Source organism: Chlamydotis macqueenii, chromosome 3, assembly GCF_036417535.1.
Source record: "Chlamydotis macqueenii isolate bChlMac1 chromosome 3, bChlMac1.mat, whole genome shotgun sequence".
NCBI classification, from domain to species: Eukaryota; Metazoa; Chordata; class Aves; order Otidiformes; family Otididae; genus Chlamydotis; species Chlamydotis macqueenii.
Window position 1 is genome coordinate 72,404,339 of NC_141558.1, and position 25,420 is coordinate 72,429,758.

Here is a 25,420-nt window from a genome sequence, read left to right on the forward strand (position 1 = left end):
TCAATCTGACCTTTGTAACAGCTGCAGTACAGAATCAATAGGTTCTGAATTGATGCTTCTTTCTGCTGTCAACCAAGCAAAATCTCAGTTATTAAAAATTTAAGAGAAACACACAGGTATTCAAAATTTTAATGCACGTTTCTTTTAATTTTGAGTTAATCAAATCTTTATTCTTTAATAAGAAGTATTCACAATACCCTGCAGAAGCAGTGCAAAGCCACAGTGTCTTGAGCCTATCCAGGGCTATGATTTTTAGTTAAGCGTACAAATTCAGTCCTGAGGTAGCTTGGGCTATTATTACCCCTCCTTCTGGTCTGAGCTAGAGGTGCCTGTGTGTTTCAGCTGCTCCTCACATGTTGCTGTCCCAGGAGCCTGGCGCAGGGGAGCCGAACTTTCTCACAGCCAGGAAGGTGCTTAACAGCCCAGGCTGGAAGAGAAAGGCAGCCAGCAGTAGCCAGCTGGCTAGTTTAAAGGTACTGTAGATCATCGATGCTGATTAACCCATGCAGTCATGCAAGTTAGGTCTTGCTAGGCTGTTCCCCATTCTTTATGTGAGGAACCTCACACCTACACCAACTCAAGTTTTACTGCAGCAGTGAAAAAAAGCCTTTCAGAACAATTAAACTGTTATTAGTAATGTTATTAGTCCTAAGGTCTATTTTTCAATTTCAAATCAAGAGTAAGGAATATTACAGAACTGATTTTAGGGCCCTGTACTTGGGGGAGAAGATAACTAAGTAATCTTCATGCTACTTTCTTAGCCTAGCTGAACAAGAAAAAGCCAACCCAAAATCCGTAGGTTCCCCACAGCAGTATCTCATTGAGATATACTGCATTTTTCTTGCTGTCCTCTCTCACATCTGGTCAAGAGTGAGATCTCATTACATGGATTACAGTAGACTTAGTAAGGCCTGTACATGTGCTAAGCTGTAAGCAATTACCCTGCTGTTTGTTAGGGGAGTTATTCTGCTTTCTTTCTCCAGAGTTGCTCTTTCTCCACTTTCCCAACAAATTGCAGAATATCTTCAGCAAGCAGTTCGGGTTCCTCCAACGCTGCAAAGTGGCCACCTCGAGGCATGAAATGGAAGGAAACTATGTTGGTGTATTTCTTCTGGGCCCAAGCCTGGGGTGTGTGCATGACTTCATTAGGGAAGGAGGCAATGCCAGTAGGTACTTGTACTGTAAGCCTGAGAGAAGAGAGAGAATAATTTTAATCTTTCCAACACTTAACTCAGCAAGAAATGGAAACTCCCAAGGAAATATTCTTAAAAACAGTTGGGCACACTGTTGTTAGGCAATTAAAATTTGACTTCCAGATCCTAAATTTGAATATTCAACACCACTTTCATTCCTGAAAAAAAAAAAATCTCATTTTTTGCATACATTGATATTAAGGCAGTTTTGCAAAGGAACCAGGGCATGAGAGTTTGAAGCATGGAAATTGAGAAGACAGCCCTAGGAGGTGGTGGGTATAGAGTTTCCTCATGCTGTGTTCAAGGCTCAACAGTCATGTTTTGAGGGGAAAGCACACAACTTGACAAGGGCTGGAGAGAGATTTACAGTGAAGATTACAACTAGAACATGTTGAGCCTGGCAGGACAACTGGAGAGTAGGCAGGGGAAGAATTATCTTGAACTGCCGCAAATGGGGAGGAATAACAGAGAGTAAATCTAGACTAGTTCACATGAAACATTTCTGAACATGAGACTTCACCCTATAAAGTATTTCTTGCTTTTAACTGGCATCAGTGCACTCTACAGAATGTTTTGCACATCAGCAAGTGTAGGGAAGCAACTGGATTTGACGGGAAAAGTACCATAGGAAAGTGGAATGATCCATGCTTGTTATAAATAGAGCAACATTTTCTAGGTTTAAATATCCCACACACATAAGCTGCATTGTCAGAAGTGACAGACTTCAGAATTTAGATTAAAAAATCACTGGGCATGTAACCACTGGAAGCCTAAAAACAAAATGCCTAATTTTACATAGGACTTTGAGACTCCTCGAGACACAGAGAAGTTCATATAGCTCATCTCATGTAGGCAGAACCAGAGCAGGATTCTGCCCACAGTGTAGCCACAACAGCTTCAAGAACTGAGTCAGCTTCCTGGGAGCATCATTTCACAGCTAAATGAATACCATAGCAGTGAGCTGTGGTTGCAAATACCTCAAGGCAGGTTTAAGCCTTCACTAATACTCAAGCTGACACAAGTATATGCAACCAAGCTGCTGTCTTAAGTGTCTGCACAGCAGGAACATCAGTCTTACTGACTCTCCAATTATGCAGTTTGTCAGTATTCTGAAGTTGCTTCCAAGGGTAGGACTTAAATCTTTTGCAGAAATAGGCAAACTGTCCAGAAAAGTGCTAGAACTACAAACCAAATAAACTGTAAAGAAAACTGACTGCATGACTCAGTCACGGACTAATTTAGTAACTGAAGTAAAATCTGGAAGTACTTGCATGTGCTTTTCCCTAGTTGGATACACCATGAATGGGAAGCCCTCAAGAAGTGCCTCCAGTCAGATCTCCTTACTGATGGTTTAAGGCTCTTGCCTAATTACTGTGTTTTCTGAGCATAACACAGTACATCAACTAAAAAACCTGTCCCGCAGAGGAACACTGTGATACAGCGTTGCTTTTGCTCAGCATTCAGAAACTTGCAGCAGCTATAAGACATAAACAACCTGTCTGCAATCATAAAATTAAGTTCAGGACAAAATATTTAAAGAAAAAAAAACCCACTTACCTTTCATGTTTCTGTGTGCCTATCCCCTTCTGCAAATTTTCTTTGTAGAAACGCATTGAGGAGACTATAGAGCCTGACACCCAGTAGATCATAACATTGGTGAGAAGATCATCCAGGTTAAACTTCCTGAATAGGTAAGTGCAGAAATTGCTTAGTTAGACCTAAATACCCTTTTGCATTACTTCAGCAAGGACTTGAGTTTGGTTTGGTTGTAAGAAAAAAAGTCACAGGAAAAAAATTGTTAACTTGGTTAAGAAGAGAGTTGAGTCCTCCTCCATCTGTCAGTGACCCATTAAGCAGTTAAAGGCTTTCAAACACAAACTGGGAAGTGACATTTTAACTCCTACATGGAAGACAGACTCCAACAAGCTCCAGTACAGCTGTCTATACTGTCCATAGACTGGGAGGGTAGGAGCAGAAGAGCACATGGGACAGCTTGTGCCATTTATTATTCATAATTTGAAATTCTACCATAAGTCTTCAATAGAGCCATCATATCAACATGTGCTGTAAACAGTGCATGTTTCCTATCAAATTATTAGCTGTATGCAGTGCAAACATTCTATTAAAATCCATTGTCACTGGACCTTTTCATAACATGCCCCTTTGCTCCACTCCTGACAGGTACCTCAGTAATTTTCAAAGGGGACTTCATCTCAGATTTCTGCTGCACACTAAAAATGATTCTTTACTAGCAAATGGTAGGTAGATGAAGCAATACTGATCAATCTAAAGCAAATTCATAGAGATTTAAGTATTAGTATTAAAAGCAATCATGAGTTCTGTTTCCCAGTATCTTAATATAGGTTAAACTTCTGGTTTTCTGTCCTAATGAGATTCTTCCACCTAAGTCAGTTTTCAACACCCAGAAGTTGTAGGGTGTCTCTCTTTTCTAGGATATCAAAGTAGGAAGGGAGTACATCAGCCTTCATGGCCTATTTGCTTCTTTGCATGCTGTAAAGTAGTAATACAGCACTGCATCGCTTGTGGTCACTACAGTCTCCCTACAAGATGCGAAGTGATCAATTCAGACAAACTTCTTTAGCTATGACTCTGGGCTTAGTCACCTCATCCAAAATGGCATAAGAGAAAACTGTTACCTCTCTAGTCCTCCATCCTCTAAATTACGGAATTCCAGATCAGTCCATGTAGAAAACTTCTCCAAGATGTACGCGGCCAGTCCTACCGGAGAGTCATTCAAACCACAGCCTGAAAATGTAACTAAAATTGTGATATCTGACTACTAAACTCAGACTGTTACAGAAACGGCCCATTATAATACAGGGTAGATAACCTTACAAAGATGTGCCAGCAGCTGTGTTCTGAAATAAATAAATAAAATAGTAGAACAAGTTTGAGCCATTTATTGTTAAATCACAAACTGATAGTATCTGCAAACTGACAGGCTCTGCATTAGCTCACACTGTATGTTTTTTGAACTGATGTAACAGTATTGGATTTCTGCTGGCTTTTTTTTTTTCTTGTAAAGTAATAAGATGAAGCTCTCTGTGCCAAGTAGGGTTTGCTTTCATTAATCGGGAAGTTGTCATGCATTAAACAGCATTACAGGGGCAAACCTCACATGCCTACCCATGACCAGGAGAATTTGCACCATTATCTAACTGTAAAAACATTTTAAGGATTATTAGAAAGTCATTAAGGAAGAGCAGGGCTTTACTAAAAGGTCCATCTTCTGAATTAGCAATAGCCAACTGCCTTCATCTAGAACAAGGCTTAATATGCTTCTTATAGTTTGTTTTGCTTGGACAGAAAAAACACACCTGCACCTGGAACTTTGCTAATACATTCTAGTGCTGTGAAATACAGGGACCATAAACTGTCTCAGCTGCTCAGAAAAACCTTAGAAAAAGCTTTTCCTGAGGAACAGCAATACATTTGAAGTTCCACCCCTGCAACCCAACCTTATTGAAAGATGTCCAACACTACAGCTAGCACCATTTCATTAGTAACTGCTATTTAAACATGATAGTTGAGTTTCAGTTATCAAACAGCTAATATTGATAAATGAAATACCAAGTGTTTGAAAAAGTTATATTGAGCATGCTTTCCAGATCTGCAGAACTAGACACACTATAGCCTGTTCTCATATACTTCCTGTGAACAAAGAAGAGTACATCAGATTACATACAGGAAAAACTGACACTGGTCCTACCAGTACTTTGAATAGAGGTGCTGCCTATTTCAGTCAGTTGAAAAGGAAACCACCCTCCATGCAGGCTTCCCAAAGAATAAGTGTGAAATCAAATCCATGCAAGCCAGTTTGATCAAAAGCCAGCTCTGAAGCAATCAAGAGTATAGTATTAGCAAGCAGAGTATACATAAATCAAGAGCCAGAGACAGCTGGCAGGGTAGCTCTGTACTACCAGAAGTCTCAGGAAGACTGGTAGCTATCATGGGAGTGTTTCTTCCAGCTACCTTACGCTCCCGTCTTCAGAATGTTTTTCTCCCTATGGGAACCTGCCACCTGCCATGCTCCTCTCTTCTTTGTCCTCAGAATTGCAGGAATGCTTCTGCTCCAATTCCCAAAACATGAACTTGCTGCTGGTTCCCAGTCAGTGCAGTTCACTCTGACAGACTACACGTTACTGGCACGGACAAGAACTGGCCAGAAAACCACAGCAGAAGGAGCACGGCTAGGCATCTTTCAGCTACCAGCTTCCCCATCTTTTCTTAAAGTACAAAAGGAATTAGAGACCACTAATTTTTAGAAACAAAAACACAAAGGAAGCAAAATTATTTTAAATCCATAAAATTATTATTTTGCCTACACGTTTTAAGAATATTCCTGCTTCTGTAGGTAAGCTTTTGGAAAACCATTAAGAAATAGTTTCCTTAGCTATGTTCTTAATAAAATCCATGAGTGAATTGCTGCTGCACTAAACTAAAATATATTCAGTATTCTTGACTCAGTTGTCCCATTCAGTTGCAAAAGATGTTTTAAAATAGAAACACTTAATACTCAGATATTTAAAGTAGTTAAGCAGTCTGAGTGACTGGCTCATCTAGAAAGAACATTCATAGGTACACTTTTTTTCCTTGGAAGTCTGCAAGTGATTCAGAACAATGAGTGAAAACACAATTTGATTTTACTTTTCAGGTATTAGTTATTCCTATAAATAAGCTACATCACATGCTGAGACAGCTAAAAGCTTCTTGTAGTTTACGTAATTTGAATGTGATCCATTCTCTGTGAAGAAACTACCTTTTGCTCTCAGCATAGCTGCATTTGAAATAGAATTACAGTCCCCAGTGACAGCAGAAGTGGAAAATTATTAAATAAACTATTTTATTTATGAAAATGGAAAATGAGGTCAGTGGCACTTAGGGCATGCTCAGTTTTGATGTGCAGATTTACTGCTTCTGCATGCAAAAGTGAGTGTAATGCTACATACCCATATGTAACCTTTTCTGAGTTGGATACAGAAAAGGAGCCCACTTTTTATAACCTCTAACCTTCCTACTTCCATTTCCCTGAAAAAAAATTCTGCATATTTTAAGCAGTACATTTTGTTTCTATGAAAGTACAACTAAAATGAACAGACTAAGCATTCCAAGCTCAAAACAGTTTTTTTTTTGTTTGTTTGTTTTACCAACAGTATCAGGCTTTGTGGCCTGTATGTGCGCGTAGCCAGACTCCAACAAGATCCTGTAGAGCCCTTTTTTCAAGAAGGGAAACATCCGCCTAACATCTTCATCCTGGAAACCGAAGAGCCCTGGAAGATAGCGGCCCAGCAGAATGGAGAGCAGGTGAATGAATCCCATGTTCGTAACTGAGGCTAGATTTAAATGGAGACCTTTTACATGGCTAAAAATAAAAACAGAAAAAGCCCACACAAATTAACAAAAATAAAATGTGATTCGAAGTTGTTATATTTAAAATGTTATTAATAAAAATGGGCATACTTAAATGCTGACCTGCTAATTACATCATGACCTTAGCTGTACTTTGTACTATTTCACACAAAAATAACAAGTCAAAGGGGCAACTGTCAGTAACCAGCACACACCCCTGGACACTAAGCCACAAATCCTCTTTTATTACAAGTACTTATCCCACTCCAGACCCCAGTGGGGCCATTACAAAACTACTACACAACTGTGAAAGAACAGGTATATAGTGTAAACTAAGGTACATAATTTTGGACCACTGCTTAACAGTGAGCACTGAAGAGAGAAACTACACAGTACTCATAGGAGGATTTGGACAGGAACTGTCCAAAGAATCAAATAGCTTTGCATGCCACTCATGCAGCAGTGTACCAGAGGGGTACTCACTTGGGAGCTATCTGAGCCAGGTTGGTGCAGATGAGCCAGCCCCAGTCACCGCCTTGTGTGTAGAACTCATTGAATCCCAGTCTGAGCATCAATTCATAAAAAACAGAAGCAGCACTTACAGAATTAAAGTCTGCATTAAAAAAAACAAACAAACAAACAAAAACACCCACTGTTGCATTAATTCCAGTTACACTTCTGACTGTGCAGCATTTATTCTCGCCATAAAGGCACCACTCAAGTTCCTAAAAAGCTAAAAGTCCATTTTCCTTGCCTGTCTGACAGACTATGTGGAAGTCCTTGTCACATCCTCCAAAAACCATGAGGAGAAAGTCCAGCCTTTGTTGTAAACTAGTGTTCTCCTAACCTCACCAGCTGCCCACACACTTGCCCCATCAAGGGGTTGCTGGACTCCATTTAAACTAGCATACTGCAGCTGAGCCCTGTCAGAGGCACTGAGCATTGCCCAGGGCACGTATTTCCATTTCGTCTACTGTGAGCACAGTCTCATCTTAATGATACTTGGAAACTTTAAGTTTCCACTGATAACGCACTTTTTTCCACTTCGCTAAATGCTGATCACTTAAATCACAACCCAAGAAGTAGAGAAAAGCAAAACCAACCTTCCCCATATCATTCACCTGCACACATAATTAAATACTAAACTCAGTATCACTTTAAATACTACCACCTCCAATTTGCTGCAGCTTGTGTTTGTAAAATTTGGAACACAAGCTGAACAAGCAGGTATTTGCTGTAATCTACCATGTAGATACACGGATTGATTCGTTTCAACTGCTGCTTCTCACCTACCCGTATAATGCTGTTGAATATGGACTCAAAACACCCAAAAGGAAAAGTAACAAATTAAGTTTACTCTTCCTGCTCACTCACACACAATTCATTGACTCAATTACAATTAATGAGTTGCCACTCCATAACTTTAGAGTCCTTTGTAAATTTTCTATACAGTTTCAGCTCCTGAAACTAATGGTGTCACCCGAAGGCACACTCTCTCCTTCCCACAGGACACACTGGGTCTTTGTTACTACACTAGGAAAACAAGAAGAGATAGGAGTCACTGTTCTGCTAACAGGGGCTATCTCACTGTGAGACAAGGCTTGTGGTAGTTCAGTTTCTTCTCATACATCATACCTTTTTTGTGGGGTGCTTCTGAGAAACCATAACCAGGGATAGATGGGCAAATGACTTCAAAAACGTGTTCATCGCTGAGGCCGTGGCTTGCAGGATCCGTCAGGAGAGGGATAATTTTGTAAAACTCGTAAAATGAGCCAGGCCAACCATGAACCATTAATAATGGCTTTGCAGACCGGCCTTCAGGCAAACGAGGAGGCTTTACGTGAACAAAATGGATATCAATGCCTGTAAACATAAAATAATTAATTACCATGCCCAAATTTACCATGACAGTGAAACTAATCACAGAACAGATTATGAATAAATCTTTTCTGAAGTCTTTTTCTTGGTGAGCATGCTAACACATTGCACTTCTCTGGATCCATTTATCCAAGGACCTTAAAGTACTCTATAATGGGCAATTAAACATCACAGCAGCCAAATGAGGTCGGCATATTTCTGTTTTAAAATAAATTGGCAAATTAAGCCATAGAAGTGAAGCAATCTACTAACGGTAACACAGTGACTCACACAGCTTAAAGGCAGAAGAGAGGATGACATCATTTAGTCCAAGTGCCCTTAAATTTTACCCAAATGTGGCACCAGATAGGCTTCAGCCAACCACAGACTTTTCTTCCTGAAAGGCATACAATTGCAACTTGAAGGCATCAAGAGATAGAGAATCCATCATAACTAGGAGCTGTTTGTCTGGGGGCATTAATCACTTTCCGGTTTTGTGCATGCCTCACTTTCCATTTGAACTTGTCTGGCTTCTGTCTCCAGCCATTGATCCTAATGTTGCAGCAAAAGGAATTTAAAAAGCCTTCAGTAAGTATTCTCTGTCTGTGGAGGCCTCCTGTAACCAAGTCACACATCTTAACTGCTGATAAACCAATCATGCTGAAACAAGGATTTGAAAAAATGCCTTGCTAAAAGAGTTAAAGTGTTCAACTTTGTGGTTCTTTTCTACCTTTCGTCCAAAGCGTTCAGTATCTCTTTACGTGAAAAAAACCAAAACAGGAAGCTATGTTCTATTACCAGTCTCCTCACTGTTAAGTAAAAAGGTAAAACTTGCAGTGCTATTTCTTTTGTGATCCCTACAATAGGTAAGCAGTAGGCTTCACACAGCATTGCACTGAGTGATGACAGAAGCTAGGGAATCTGATATATGGCATATTTGATCTTGCCTTTCATGGCTCATCTCTGTAATCATTCCTAACATTGAAATTTCTCTTCCTATTGCTGTACATAGTGCATTGTCCATAGCTTCTTTTCCCTTTCTTGTCTCAGATGATACATCTCTTTTTTTTTTTTAAGGGAAAACTTTTAGCTTTTATCTTTTTCAGTACTAACCATGTTGTATACATTTAAATAAAATCTTTATATTCTAACCACTATGTAACTACTATTTATTGTCCCAAATCCATTTTAAATATTATGGTGAACTGCCCTATTTGAAATAACATGCAATTATGGGTGTAAGTAAAAACATAACAGCTTAATCTGAAGCTTGAATTTTGCCATCATGTGAGATGTTTGCTTGCTGTGCTCTAAATCTGTAACTGTACCCGCAAATGACCCAAGCACAACCCTAATTCCAAGCTCCAGCACCAGCAGACCTTAGCTGAATGGCCTCTTTCAAAAGGTGTCTGTGCTTTGAATGAAAAGACAAACCATTCATTCACACCTGGCAGCATGTCAACCCCAAGGGAAAGGCATTCTGCATTTCTAGGCCTACGAATGCTTGAAACGGTGCAGCAGAGCACATCTGCCCTGCCAAGCAGGGACAACCTGAGCAGCCAGCATGCCCGGCTGAGGAAGGCTGCCAGACTGATGGCATCACCATGACAGCAGCAGCTGGGGAACTACATGGAACAAGAGGTGGCATCTCTGGGTACTTCTGCATGATTGCATGCAAGTCAGGGAACACGTGTACCTCTTCACATCCAAATGCCTGTGCTTGGCTCCTGTTAACATCAGCTGACAACCCATCCATGCACAAGGGAATTCCATTTGTCATTCCTTGTCCTAAAGGCTTCAGTTACAATGAAGGAATTTCTCACCGCTTCAGCAGCAGTGCCAAGGATCCACACCATGGCAGCCAGGGAAGCAAGGCCCATGCGACACAATCATAGCACTCTTACCACTGAGATCCCTTGTAGACAAGATTATGTATTACTGTTTGTTTATTTTTAAGGGAAAAAGCCACACACCTTGAATCTTAGTTTTGAATTGTGGGTACTTGTTGAGGACTTCAACTTGTTTCTTCCAATTGAACTGGTTTTTCCAGTAGGAGACAACCTTCCTGAGATACACTGAGTTAATTCCATAATGGAAGCAACTGTTCTCCAGTGGCTCAGTGAATCGAGCCTGGTCAAGTCGCCTAAATAAGTCCTACAGGGAAAAAGAAAGAAGAGACATTACAAGCACTTGTGTCTGCCATCTTGTGCTCTACTGTGCATGGTTTCTAGTTATTCCCAAGTGAAACAAGAACAACAATGAAAATAACATCTCTAATGACACCTGTGCATTTTGCTGATGCTCCATCAGCTGTTCCAATTCTTCTTCTCCTCCAGATGGCCTCCTTCCTCTTTCATTTACAGCTGTTCTTAACACTCTGTTTTGCAGGGCTGGCTAATCTGTTTGCCAGGCTGATAACCACAGAGGACAATACACTCTTCTGACAGCACTGTGGGTTCACAGTTTAAGTCTTGTTGCCTTTCCACAGTACTTTGTTCCCCAGGTTGCCTGTGAGCTCAGCCTCACAATCAATGCATGGATCTGGCCCAAACCTTTTGCTGTCCCTCCTAAACCAAAGTGCTGGATGTCTTCACTGGGAAACACTCTGTGGGATTTTGCATGGCCACAAAGTTGGTGAAACTAGAATGGAGTGACAGTTTCCCAATATAGAATAATAAAGTGACCTTCCTACTGCACTTCAGCATTACAGGGGATGCTGATGATACCGCAAAATCAGTCCAAAAATTACTCACCAGGGAAGGACAGCCAAGAGCCCCTTCCTACTGCAAACAGAACTACAGAATAACTGAGGGTGGAAGGCAAGTCTAGAAATCTAATCCTGCTCAAACCTCTGTGGGCTTTAAATCTGACCAGCATTTTCTAATATAGCGATAGAGAGAGCTGTCACCCTGACCAAGATGAGTTAGGTGTATGCACGGGCTCACGCCTCACACTGCACAGGCAGTTCAGCCTAGCCAAGACATTCATATGTAAGCTCACTGGTTTTGGCATTTAACATGTGTATAGAAAGCAAGGATTTTTAAATGAAGTTTTTAACATGTCTTTACATACATGCTTTTTGTCTGTGCTCAACACCTTTTAAAAACATTTTAATAATATATGCTAGCCTAACTTTAACTCCTAGTTTATGTAAAAAATTACTTAGAAACAGTTTTCTACCAATGGATCATGTCACAATAGTTGTCATAATACAAAAAGTGCATGTCTGAAAAACATCTGTAAGTTAGAAATTATTTAGCTTTGTGTCTGCAGTGTGAGGGGGAAACATATGGGACATCAATGTCCATTGATACTACTAAGAAGGACAAACAAAGTGTGAAAAAAAACCAAAACAACCCAGGCCTTACTGAAAAATAGGAATCCATTATAAATGAATAATACAAGCAATCCCATGAGTACTGTTTGAGCCACTAGTCCATGCAGATCTATGAAATTGTGCAATCCCTGTCTTAAACACACACAATCAAAACTTTGCTATCGACAAATTCTGCAATGTATGTGTTTACTGTAATTAACACTGTGGTATTAGTGTTGATCAAAGTAGATCATTAATTACAGAAGAATCAGCATCCAACACAGCTGCAAATATAAAGCAGTCAAGATAATTAGATATTCATAAGTGCTTTAGAAAGGAGAAAAAAAAACCAAAACAAAACAAAAACATTGTTCTTATTCTGGCCTACACAATCAAACGGAGGAAGGTGCACAAACAGGAACACAGAGTTCAGTAATCTGTAATATGAGATTTACGTTTGTTAGGCTTCTCAGAGTAGGTTTATTTACTAGCAACCTTGCAATAGCCAGCTAAGAACAACATCGTATAGCAGGATGTCAAATCTGCCTATCCATATCTATCTTCTGAAGTACTGAAAAATCCCTTCCCCCAAGTCCTGGACATCATCGCTCATTCTCATAAATCTAACTATTGGTTCAATTTAAAGATTACTTCCAAACAAGTTCTGCATTTATTTGGCTATTTTGTACTTCTCTCTCTCCCCCCAGTACAGAGATTTGCTTACGCTCAATTCTTCTTCTGTAGTTTCCACCTTAAATGGCTGAATAGTTGTATCTTCTTCAGTATCAGGCTTTTGTCCCTTACCCCACCATCCCTCTTTGAAGGCTAATGTCTCTTCTTTCTTCTTGGAAAGTAAGTAGTAGATGATGACTGTCCCCAGAACCAGGAATACTTCAAGCAGCATAATTCCTGCAAGAGAAGAACAGAACTCTGGTAAGCCCAATCAGATAGTTCAGAGATATGTGACTTACTTTCTAAAGAGTATAGAGGTTTACTCTCTTCTCAAGACAGGATTCGATCTACACGATGTTCTGTCACTCACAGGACATTAACACTTCTGTAAAATTTCCAAAATAGAATGTTTTAACCCACACAACTCAAATAGGGAGGAATTAAGTGTTTTATGTAAAAGACATTTAGTAAAAACAGAACTCAAAGCAAGTCAAGAGATCACATGGCTTCATAATTAAATAGTCCTCTGATTAAACACACCACATTGGCTTCCCTCAGTGGCTGCTGATTGCTACTAAACTCCAACAGTAAAGGAGGTGACTGTGGATATAATTCAAATTTAATGCTTTCTCTTCCTCTGAAGCTCTAGATTTCTCACAAATTCCAAAGCAGAGTATCTTTTCAGTAAGGCTCACACACCTATTGTTATAGATTTGGAAGGAGAAAAAAAAAAATCCAAGACATACATAGAGAATAGAAAGTGAAGAGCATGAAGGCAGCTACCTTGTACCTCCTAATCAGTCTTGGTGAGTGAGGCAGGGATGTATTTACATAACCCTTGAACAGCAGTGCAAAGGCTAGAAGACCTTCCCTTTCTTTCTCTCTCTGAATTGTTTTAAAGAAAAAGCAAAAGACCACATGCATGCTCTCCTAACTCTAGAACACCTGCTCCCCAAGCAATAAAATTATGTCAAAGTGAAGAACAGTCTGATTTCACAGCATATCTATATAACCCAACTGCAGGGCTTTTGTGCTTTAGTCAAACAGAACACCTTAACAGAAAAAAAAAAAAAAAATTGAATATATTTGAACTGTTTCATGCTGCAAGTAGAAAAAACAATTACTCAGACTCTAATAATTAATGCTTTCAAGCATCCCTTTAAGTATGAGAAATGTTTGCAAGGTGGTTTGGAGAACAGCACTATCATAATTTTAATGCATAATATTAAAGAATGTCATGTTTCAAACACTATTTCACAAGGGAGTTGATAAGACGTGAAGTATTTCAAAACTTATGTAGGGCAAACATTGTTTATGACAAAGCACAGTCTTCATTCTCTACAAAGCTGGAAGGTTTTGTTGGTTTTGCTGCTGCAGAGTGATTTGATGTTCTGAAATTGCTCAAAGAGTCCACAGAATGGACCCAATTTCTTCCTGGATCAAAACATGAATTGTAACACAAGTTAATGGGAGTTCACATGATTATAACACGAGTAAAATTGACCTGTCTTGTAAGTGCCTTTGTATGACAGGATGCATTTTAGTAAACTTCCTGAGTTTAATTTTCTAATGGCTGACAATAAATAAATAAAACTGTCAAAATAAGCACCCACTGAAATATTTGTAGAGAAGTCAGGCACCACGCAGACAGGACAGCAAGCTACAAAAACACATTGCTTACATATGCAAGTGCTATAGCCTTGAAAAGTGACCTGATACTCCTTAATCCTCAGATGATGGAGAAATGGAAATGACAAGCACTGAAAGAACTTGACCTGTTTATTAGTTTCACTTGTCCTTCCACAATTTCTGTTGTTTGAGGCAGCGCTAGCTTTGCCTTCTCCATGTTCTCTGGAGCACAAGACAACAATCTTTTTCCACCTCCATCATATTCAGGCTTTAACTTACCCCAAAATTAAAAAGTTTGTCCAATTTCAGCTTGCCTCAACACATAAACCAATGCAGTCTAGGAGCCTCCAGAGCACAATTAAATTTTACTGCAAAGCACAACTGGAGGGACTTTTAGAAACCTCAAAACACTTTACATAGAAATAATACCTACCACAGTATTTAATAGCATTTCTGTTACTAACTCTTCACAGAGAACAGCAGCAACTTCCCTGAAATCACGGCACAACTCAGGCCATGTCTAGACTACAAAGGTTCACCAGCACAACTATGTGAACACCACATACGAAAAATTCAAACTCTTGGCCAACTTCAGTATGTTTACAAAGGCCCACAACAAACAGCCGTGCCAAGAGAAAAGTGAGCTGCTGTCAGCGCCAGCCCCGTTGTTCAGGCAGGATGGCTGGGGTACCTAGAAAAACAGAGGACTCTTTCTCTGGGCTTACGCTTTATCAGCCCCATGGCCTTTGCCAACACAGTGACAGAGGCACAATACCTAACACAGAACTGCTTTATCCAGGAACAGAATCCCAGCCCATTCTCTGGGAAGCAACTTGTATGTCCTAAGTCACTGGAGTACCCAGAGCTACAAAAACATTTCTGCTTCCCCCATCTGCTCTCAAGACTTGAGAAATCAGAATTTTTGCAGCAGACGACTTGGGAGGGATTGTATGCCAACATGCTTATTTTGCATTCGCCCTGGAGTGCGCGTACAAAGAACTCGCTGTGTGAAAAGACATCCATTTTCGTAAATAATTCCAAACAGACTTAAGGATGAACTTGTTTACAACCCAGCGATAAGTGCCAAAATCAATTTCAGGTTTCACAAAAGTTCTGCAGAGAATTGGGGGCAGTGACAAATGGATTTGCATGAGATGTCATTTTGACTCGGAAGAAGCTGTCTCTGATACTGGTTGGATTATTTTTTCCTAACAGAGAGAGATCCCAACTTGCTCTCTATACGCAATCTCTCTCAGTTCCCTTGAAAGCGCCTGTAAAATCCTAATTACAATGAATGCAGGGGCCTAGAGTTCCAACTATGCTACACTTTTTTCCTGAGTGCACGGGAGGAAGAGAAAGGGCAAAGTGCGTCAGCAGCATTTTAACGTGCACCAGTTCACAGCACACTCAAAGGGATTGTTTTGCTAGTGATGAGTTACTGGAACGCAGCAGGCTTCTACAAACCTCTCCAGCCCGTGCTGAGAGGAGACCACTTAGAGCAAACACACTCCATGATTTCCCAAGTTTGCTATTCAAGCTAGTTCTCCAAAACTCTTGTGTGTTATTTGAACTGTGTAAACCAGCCTCAGTTGTGACGCATCTGCACCAGAATTTCCTCTGCTAATCACCACTGAGCTGTTGCGAGATGGAAGTTATTAGCCCCTTACACTTGTTCCATGATACAGCAGTACAGCACCATGAATGCAGAAGGAGGAACAGGTACAACAAAACCTTTTCTATATTTGCAGTTTTCAGAGATGTAAACAACAAAGTGCTCATGTTTTTATTCTCTGAAGTCTTTTGATGCAACTATGCTGGCATGTTGCCTTTAAAAATGACTACTTCAAAGGGAGTTCATGTTTTAGTTTGGCTTTTTCCTCCTTTTATGTGACCAAAGGCAAGACTGTAGAAGGAAATATTTCCATTTATTCCATGATCAAGTACTTAGGCTCCAAGACTTTACTGTACCCCAGGGTGGATATTGTTTGTCGACAGCACTTAAATACCGTAGACAGTACTTTTATCCTAAAGAGTCCAAGGAATAATGTTTTTGCTTTGCTACTTTAAAAACATGTTTTGAAAGAAAAATGTTGAAGTATGATGGATCCTGTAAATAGCCCCAAAACTAGCTCCTCTTGAAGAAGACCAAGTGCCTCTCAAGAAATACGTTGCTTGCAAGAAAACGCCACAGCTTTCTTACAGTATCTTACTGCCGCTCCTTGTTGAAAACACTCTTCTTTTTCAGCATTGTTTGCATTTTGATTTGCACTGCCCTCTGTTCATGCATTAACAGCAGAGCGAATAGCTCCAGAGGAACAGAGTAACTATTTACATCAAAGCTATGTACTGTCTCATGCCTTCATCAGTATCCAGTAACAAGATGCCTCAGAGAACAGTGCTATTTATTTTTTAGAGAAGGAATCTATGAAATAGCTTACTGGTAACATTCCTATCTTGTTCTACTGGTAATCATTCACCTTTGCCTTGCAGCATTAGAATCCATTCAAAACATGTTACTGGAGAAATAAGAAACTGGAAAGACTTTCAAGCTAACGGTTGGAAAGGTGTTTCAGCCCAAACACTACGCAGCACAGCTACTATGGCTTGAATGATGCACAATGCTCACAACTATTAAACCGTGCCACTGCAAAACAGCTAGCGCACGGGTGAAGCAAAAGCTCTGAGACCATGCTGCTTTCAGACATGTGCCAGCCGTGATTGTGGTTTAGAGTTAATAACATTTTGTCTTCAAGGCTGGTTTACTAGCAGACTGGAAGGTAGCTCAGAGCACTTAGCACACACTCTGATGCCGTCAGATAGAAGGTTTATTGATTAATAATTACTCTGCAGGAGAAATAACAGCTCAATTTAGAAGTAATGTTTCCGTTTATTTTTGTTCTGTTACATAAACTCCCCTATTAGGTTGTACTGAAAAGGCAGCCCTCTGCCGCAGTGTCTTTGTTTACAGATTAGTTCACCTGAAAAGCAGCAACTGCAGGTTACTCTTCCCAACAGATCTGAAGGAAAAACAACCCACTGAAGAACTTCAACAACTCTCAGCACCTGTAACAGGGCCCCCTAGCACTGATAGCCTAAAAGAGACTAAGACATGGCACAGTCCCAGAAGCTTCGCCCTCGGTCTACATCCTACCATCTCCAAGGCATCACATTTTTGTCATTATGCAACACCAAAACCAGACAGAAAACCATAAAGAGAAGACATTTGTGTAAGAAAAGCTTCCTATTTACGTAGTTTATGGAGCATTATGACAAGCTTCAAAATAGCTTAGCAACGCAGGAATTGCTTTGCATATAACTGGTAACATCTCCCAGGTGAGCATAAAATGATACATTAACATTGCAGGAAAGGAGGAGAGGTAGGCATCGGATGACATAAAGCGTCCTACGCAGGGAAGCAAATCAAAGACAGGAAATACAAATCCAAAAGAGTTTCTGGCTTGTCTCGATAAGAAATTTAGAATTTACATTTTTTTATAGCCATAGGGAGGTGGCACACAATGCTATCTCCAAAACAGCAGGAAGAGATGATATCATTCTGTTCCACAATCTTTTTCTAGACTGTTTGCAATCAGCAATCAGCCAGTACAGCAGGAACCTGATTAGAAGACTACAACCAAGAGGTGACACCCCACCCCCCCCACCCCCCAAAAGGAGAAACCACGCTCCCTTTCCCAGGGCGATGGCTTTCCCAGGCCTCTCCCAAGACAGGGTTGGGGGCACGCCTCCACCACCACTGAGGAATACCCCGTGCCTGCGGCAGTGAGGCGCTGCTCCCTTGCAGCTGTTCATCTGCTTTGCCCCTTGGACAACAGTAACAATCAACAGAGAGCCAATTTAAGGCTCTGGGGGCACCCGTATGCATCACCCAGAACTTTTATTTACGGCAGTTTAGACCCTGAGGCACTTCATTCCAGAGGAGTAGTTGAGCACCTTATACAGCATATTCCCACCTAATTTTTCCTACAATACTATGACAGTCAAGTGTTATCATCTCTTCAGTACTAGACTGAAATCTGACAGGCACAGAGACCCAAGTCTAGCTAAGCATGAAAGAAAAGTAGTATGGGACTAAGTTCACTGTTACCCACTTTGCCTCACCCAGAGGCAGCATGTTTATGCAACCACTGGCCGGTCAAAGTTCGTACCAAAATCATAATTAAAAATACTGCATGCCACAGTTTTTAAGGGGAAGACACTCAATTTACAAGAACACACATTTAAGCAACATTACTTGCTTCTTCAAATCCATGCCCAACACATTCTTATGTGCTGCTTAAAAACATGTCTTGTTTATCTCAATTTTCTTTATTTTCCTTCTATTATGGTTGAACAAACCCAGTTCCTTCAAAGAGTCTAAAAAAAGCCTTTGGGCTGCGTAAATGCAAACTGGCAGAATCCAACCTAGGATCAGTGTGATGCCCGTTACTGTGACCTAACGACTATGTGCACGATTCAGGGGAAAGGAGATGGTACTCTCCATCTGCAGTAATTTCTGTTTAGGACTCTATGGACAGAAAAGCTGCTAAATGATTCTTAAATCAGCACTGTTCAGTGACGATAAGGGTGAATTAACTGTTTAAACTTCCATAATAATGCATTGGATAGCTACAACATTAAGGTTTTATCACACAAAGATTTTATCCTATTCATTCTCTCCAGGATTTACCCTATTTAATGACCCTCAAATTCAACAACTGAGGGTTTTTTGCATGCATGCTGAGAAGCCACAAAAGCCTAGCATACAACTTGGATGTGAACACAGCTGAAAGCCAGGTCTCCTAGACAGAGCTCTCTCAAATCACGTTACAGTTAAAAAAGGGAAGGATATCATGCCAGTAAAAAGTTTTAAAAACAGTTCTTAGCCACTGCCCAGCCAACTAAATGACACAGTCCAATAAAACAGACTTCAAAGAACATCTCAAGCTTTATTTCAACATTTAATTTCTAACGTCTGAAAATAAATTACGAATAGCTCATTGTTCTGTTCTGCCTTCCACCAGTTTCTAGCAATAATTAAGTTATCCTCCTCATCCTCTGCCAGTATCTGCATTTTACAGAGAGGGGTGGAAAAAAGTGCAGATGAACCAAGAGAGTTAGATATTACAGATAAGGAAATGAGATCGCGGTAATTGTTCCGCAGACCTTAAAGGAAATTCAGGCAGTATTTTTAGCTTCACTAAATCCGCCAGTACTAAAGAGTAAAAGGTTGCTTTCCTCTCCTGCGGTGGTATTATGGCCAATGTTTTGCCCAGTCTGATCTCTAGATAAGACTCAGATACATCCCACACTGCTTGGTAGTATGGCACAGCATGTGTCCTTCTGGTTACTGTGGGATCTTCCATAATCTAATTCTCTTAAGATTCTTCCACGAAATCAGGGAGGGAACAGTCTTCTTTAACTAGCAGCTTTACAAGCTCTTTGTATTGGCACTGTTAGAAAACTGTGTTACTAAAACCTTTAATTATTAACATAGGCAGAATTGACATGTACATGGTGCCTTAGAGGGGAAACAAGGAGTGCAAACAATTTGACATCTTGCACTCCAAAATATGTAAGAACAAAGTACATGAAAATCTTTCCGTTAAAAGAAGGTGTGGAGATGGAAATGATGAATATGAAGTCTGCCAGAGGAAATTTCTGGCAATCTGCAGGACAGTAAGATGAGGTGCATGCTGTAAATTTAAATTAGGGTCATGACCAAGTAGTAGGGGCAGCATAAACAAACACATGTAGGAGAGTGTAAAAAGAAAAAAAGAATATTTTTTAATAAATTGTGACTATGGAAACAGGAAGAGATAGAAACTTGTTATCTCTCTATGAAGACTTCATTCTCAAAGAGAAAAGGAACTTTGAATGATGGGAGAGGAGGTGAACAGATGGTAGTCATCATTTTCTGTCAAATAACTGCAACACCAAAAGGATGTGCCAGAGTAAATATGTAACAAGAACAATTCTTGCTACTTCATCTATCTCTTAATAACAACTAAGTATGTAAATTCTCTTTGGATTTAAGGGCTTCATCTAGAAAAGTGCACTACCTGTGCCCACCAGATTAAAGCAATTAACACTCATGATGAAGCAGTCAAGAGGACTAGGTCCTTCAACAGAGCTTTATTTGGTTAATAATAAATAGCCATTTAACCTGAGAGAAAGACTTGTCTTCTATTAGACAGCAGAGCATACCCAGGGTATAGACGTGGTGAGCAGCCAGGGCATACAGAACAAACTGATAGAGCAATAGTTACATGTCTTCATTGCAGAGTTCAAAAGAAGAAAAAAAAAATCTACTGCTGGGTGCAAGAAATACGACAAGAATTGCTTGAGGTAGAGAAAGAATGAAAAAAAAAGTTTGGCAAGCCTTTATTTATCTTGTAGATTACACCTAATCATCTTCAACAGAGATGTTTTTAAAAAAAGTTGGAGGAATGTCGGAGAACAGCTCACTTTTCAGATAAGAAACCTAGAAAACAGCTCCTGTTCTTTACCCCAATAGGATCCCTCCATAAACATGATCACAGATAATTTCCTCATTCTGGCAAATGCATTAGAAGTCAGCATCATACACTGTTGAACAAAGCAACTAACAAAGCATAGCTACCATGATTCCCACAAAAACATTCCCAGCCCTGCCAATCAGAAAGGATTTAATCAATAACAACATGCTTAAATATATATCAAAGCTGATAAGACCAGTTAAAAAAAAACAAAACAACCAAACAAAAAAACCCAACAACATAAAACCCAGGGTATATTCAAATCATTGTGTTAGCCATCCTCCTATGTCTAGCATGACCAAGATATTAAAGCAAATGCCATTTTAGAAGTAGATTTTTGTGCTTTACTATTTATGTAAATACCCATTGACACACACAATGATGCTTTTAATTAAAAATAATGTGTTCAGAGGAAGAATCCAGAACTTTTTCAGTAGTAGTATTCAGAAGGGAAGAAAGTATTTTCAGCATTAATTACAAGCAGACCAAAGTTCTTCAGAGAAAAGCAAGACGCTCTACTTTTCCAAGTGACTTTTCTTTAGGGACTTACACAGTAATTAGAGATCTATTTGCCACGTTTTGAACTTGCACATTAAAGAAGACTGCCCTGGTTCTGAGATTGTGCATTGCATGAAGAAAATACTCTTGCAGGCTCAACAAAGCAGTGCACACTCTACCACAAAGGTAAGGCTTTACTTTTGCTCATCTGGCCACAAAATTTGAATACTCCAACTATAATATATGAAATGTGCATAGAAACCTGCAAGATAATCAATTCATTTTGCCTAGAGCTATAAGCTACACTTCACCTACCACCCGCATCCCTGCTTTGCTACTTCTCCACTGACAAATTACTTGACAACCTATTACTGAAGAAACAAGAATTTCTGAGAGTATGCTGGAATTATTACCCCAAACCTTTTTATTTGCCTCTTGTAATTACTTAGAACAAATTGGCCATGTATATTCTACAAAGTCTGAAGTTGTTTCACAGCGCTTACCATACAAAAACATTGCAGTTCTATGTCTAAAAGTACTAGGTAAGTCTGAAAGCTTTGCTGAAACCCTAGATAAACAGGCTGAAAACATGGTATCACCCTGGAGAATGACCAAATACAAGTAGTATAGCAGATCAACATGGGGGAAAAGGCCTTTTAAAACACCTAGTAATCCAAAACCTATTTTGGGCAATTCATACAGACAAATTACATGTGGATTCTGGCTGCACTGGTTATTACCAACTGTGCTCTATTTTGAATCATGTACTTCAACACCATGATTGCCCCTATGAAAAACATAACAACATTCAGAAGAAATAACAAACAAACAGAGTTTAAGCAAATCATAGACAAGTTCCTATATATGAATTCAGACTGGAAAAGATGTAGAAGAAAGTCACGAACTTGACACTGTGCCAGGACCTTCCCCACAAAGACTTCACCTCTGACAAAGATGTAATCCTTGTCCTTGGACAACTTCAACTGTGGATTGATTTTCTAAGCTGCCTAATTGCTTTTGGTGCCTATCTTCCATCGATTTTCAGTAAGCATTAGCAATTTGTGCACTCAAGCCTCAGTTTTAGCTTACTTCAGACAGAAGTAATATCCGTTTCAGGGGAGAAGCACAGCATCTCAAAAGAACAGTGCCAATCAAAATATTAACCCTGCATTTGTGGCTGTGTAAGTAAATTTGAGACAGTGGCTTCTAAGACTGATCCTATCCGCAGATTCATCTACAATAACTAGGCAAGTTTTCTTATTTTAGATAAAGGCATGCTATGAAAATATGGGAATATAAAGCAGCCTAATTCGATAGAATTGGAAAATTAAGCAATGTACTTGATTACTTTGCAGGGCAAAGTCAAAATCCCAGCTGAATTCTGACAAACAGAGCCAAACTTGAGGAGCGAGTGCATCAGTTGCTTAGTCTTTGCAGATTGCTCAGTTATGCAACAAATTACTGTCATTAAACTTAAAATGTTTTCTTCTCATCCCTAAAATGCTTGTTCAGCAAATGGAACTATGTATATGGTACTCATTCAAACAGTTTTCAGGATAATTTTCAGGTTTGGCAAATGACCGATAAGCAAAAAAAAAAGTTCAAATTCATATCCCCATTTAGAGACGAGTAAAAAAAACCAAACCAAAACCAGAATAAACCATTTTTATGCCAATAGTTAAAGCCACTTACTCCAACTAAACCAGGAAACCTGGCCAGATTCTCAATGAACGCTAAATAAAATTGTTATTTCCATAAGTGCTGTCAGCAGTAAGGCGGCTTATCAGGACCCTTAAACTGGACAAACAACGCCGGCTCCAGCAAGCTGTCGGCAAATGTCCCATCTACTCTCTCCTCTTAAAAAAAAAAAACAGTAAGGGCCTTCCTGTTCCCAAAGTCAACCCAAAAATCCCCACTCAGCCCACTGCTATTATTCAGAGTTTAAGAACACCCATTGTTAATAACATTTTGATACTACCAGTTGGCAGAGGGGCACACGCTCTTTACAATAACAGTATTTAAGGCACGTAGGCGCTGAGCCCCCTTCCAACGGTCTTCGCTCCCTCTCTCTTGGCGTCCAGCGTCTGCAGGCTTCGGCAGGCGACGCTGCACACAGAACAACCTGTAGAAGGAATTTCATTTACTGGATGGAAAGTTCAGGCCAGCGCCCCGGCTTCCCTCAGCTGGGTACGGCCACGGCTACCAGGGCAGAGGCACCGTCCCACCACCCGGGCAGGGCACTTCACAAACGCCCCTCGGTCCCCCTGCCCTCAGCTTCGGCCACCGCGGGGGGGCGCCCCCTCTAACTGCCGCCGGGGTACCAGTAACGGCCACCGCCCCCCTGCCCCGGTGGGCGGCAGGAGGCCGGGACCCGGCCCGGCGAGGGATCTGCCCTCCCCGCCCGGCCGCCGCTACGCGAGGAGAGGGGGGTGGGCGAACACTGAAACGCGCGTTACTCGCTGCGGTTGCCTTGCGGGGCAGCCGGGCTGCGGTACGGCACGGCCCCGCCGCTGAGGGGTTTCGCGCCTCTCCCCTGAGGCGAGCGGGAGCAAGCCCGCCGGCTGCCCCTCGCGCCCCGCCCGGCAACCGCCCGCCCGGCGCTGTTACCTGCCGCCGCCGTTACCTGCCGCCGCCGTTACCTGCCGCCGCCGGAGCGGGGACCGCGGCCGTGCGCGCCTCGCCTCGCCTCGCCGCCGGGGCCGCCCACCGGCACGCCGGGAGAGGGACCCGGCCGGCACTGGGCCCCTCCGTCCGCAGCCCGCTGGGAGATGTAGTTCCTGCCGCGGGGCGCGGAGCGCCCGGTCGCCACCCGGGCCGCGGGTGAGACGCAGCTTGCGGCCGGCCGCCTCCCCCGGAGACGGACAAGCAGACGGCCGCGGAGGCTTTGCCGCCCTTGGCGCCGGCCCCAGAGAAGGGGCGCTGGCACCTGCTGCCCCCAGCCGCTGACAGAGCTGGTGGCTCCCTGCCCGCAGCGCTCTGGCCCACCGGCGTCCGTCACCGACCAAAAACCGGACAGTGGGGCGCGACGGGGCTCACCTGGGCTCCAGAGTGCAGGCTGTCACAGAGGGTTACAGGCTTCAGCCCTGCAAATGCAACTTCACTGTTGTAATACCGGAGTTTGGAAACAGCCAGGCAGCAACTATTGACCAGCACCACGTGTGAGCTTCCCACACGGCTTCTCAGCCAATCTCACCAGCACTCCCTACGCGGTAGCAGGACCGACTTAAGGAAAACACGAAAAACATGTTCAGGCCGCTCCACCTCCCCAGCCACTGTCCTGCGCAGCACACCGCTGTGCCTGACAGAAGGAACACACTGAGAATGCATGTAACAGGTGTGCTTTAACTCGTGTTCTCTAAGGCCTGTCTTCCAAAGTTGGGCAGAGAGATCAGAGCAAGCCTCAGAAGTCAAGCTGTAACAACTAATCCCATCACTAAGAACATAACAAGCAACTTAAATTCTTTATTGGCTCTTCAAGAATTTCCCATCCAAACTCAGTTTTTATCTATCACTTCACTACCATGTTCCAATATTACTTTTTTTTTGTGACCTCCACACCATCTCAATTCTCATTTGGATTACTGAAGAGAAGTTTCAAACAGACTTGTGATCACAGATAGCGACTCCTTTCACATCTTTCAACCTCTTCTACCCAGTCATCCCTGTTTGCTCAAGCATTCCTTTGCCCAAAGAGTACATGGTGCTGTTTTGCTATGAGCAGCAATAGCTGCTGAATTAAAAAGCAACATGTGCCTAAACTGTTCAGGAAGTAAGGCTTGTCTTTTTGTTGTTGTTGTTTTCTTCTTCCATGCCAAATATGCTGGCTGTGAGTTCTGCCACTTCTGAGGCATCTGGCTTCACCAACAACTCCATACTAATTTTCTCAAGACACCAGAAGCAATAGTAGCAACCCATCTTTCTTCTGTAGGACTACAGAGATTTCACAAACGTACAAATAGGGCTGTGTTGAATTTCACAGTAAAACATAATAATTTTTATAAGATGATAGATAAAAATGCAACTGTATTATGTCTGTCATAGCACTTTATGACAGCTACCAAATAGATACTGTATTTGACTATTTTAGTTAATGAAAATTCCATTCCTTCTATCCCTTATTTGTTATAAAAATGCCAACTCCAACCCCTAGTTAGCCAGTAAATCCAGCCTCTGTAGCTTGTTCAAGAAGTAGTTTCATACTTTATCCAGGCTGTCCTGATTCTTAAAACACATGTCTTCAGTTACCCAGGAAGACATCTTCTTACCTCCTTAGGGCCTTCCAGTTCTTCTTCTCATGAACCAGACAGGGTAGTTCAAAGTTCCTACTCTGAAGGAATATATGCTCTTGCATATTTGTCTTCCTGTGGGTG

At 41.3% G+C, this 25,420-nt stretch overlaps 1 protein-coding gene across 5 annotated transcripts; it reads right to left on the reverse strand.

The window, feature by feature from the left end:
* Positions 1-119: 119 nt before the first annotated feature.
* On the reverse strand, positions 120-24,230 carry EPHX1 (epoxide hydrolase 1). 5 transcript variants are annotated; one of them, XM_086745122.1, is made up of 10 exons: positions 24,087-24,223; positions 23,049-23,172; positions 12,461-12,645; positions 10,394-10,574; positions 8,199-8,426; positions 7,047-7,176; positions 6,362-6,576; positions 3,851-3,959; positions 2,751-2,876; positions 120-1,187 (listed from the first exon to the last, which is right to left on the reverse strand). In XM_086745122.1, the coding sequence occupies exons 3-10, from the start codon at positions 12,638-12,640 to the stop codon at positions 962-964; spliced, it is 1,395 nt and encodes a 464-aa protein (XP_086601248.1). In that variant the 5' UTR covers positions 12,641-12,645; positions 23,049-23,172; positions 24,087-24,223; the 3' UTR covers positions 120-961. The 5 variants fall into 5 exon arrangements, with proteins under 5 accessions (XP_086601248.1, XP_086601246.1, XP_086601243.1 ...); XM_086745120.1 differs by lacking the exon at positions 24,087-24,223 and adding an exon at positions 23,690-23,848; XM_086745117.1 differs by lacking the exon at positions 24,087-24,223 and adding an exon at positions 23,690-23,714 and having other exon boundaries at positions 23,029-23,172.
* Positions 24,231-25,420: the final 1,190 nt, after the last annotated feature.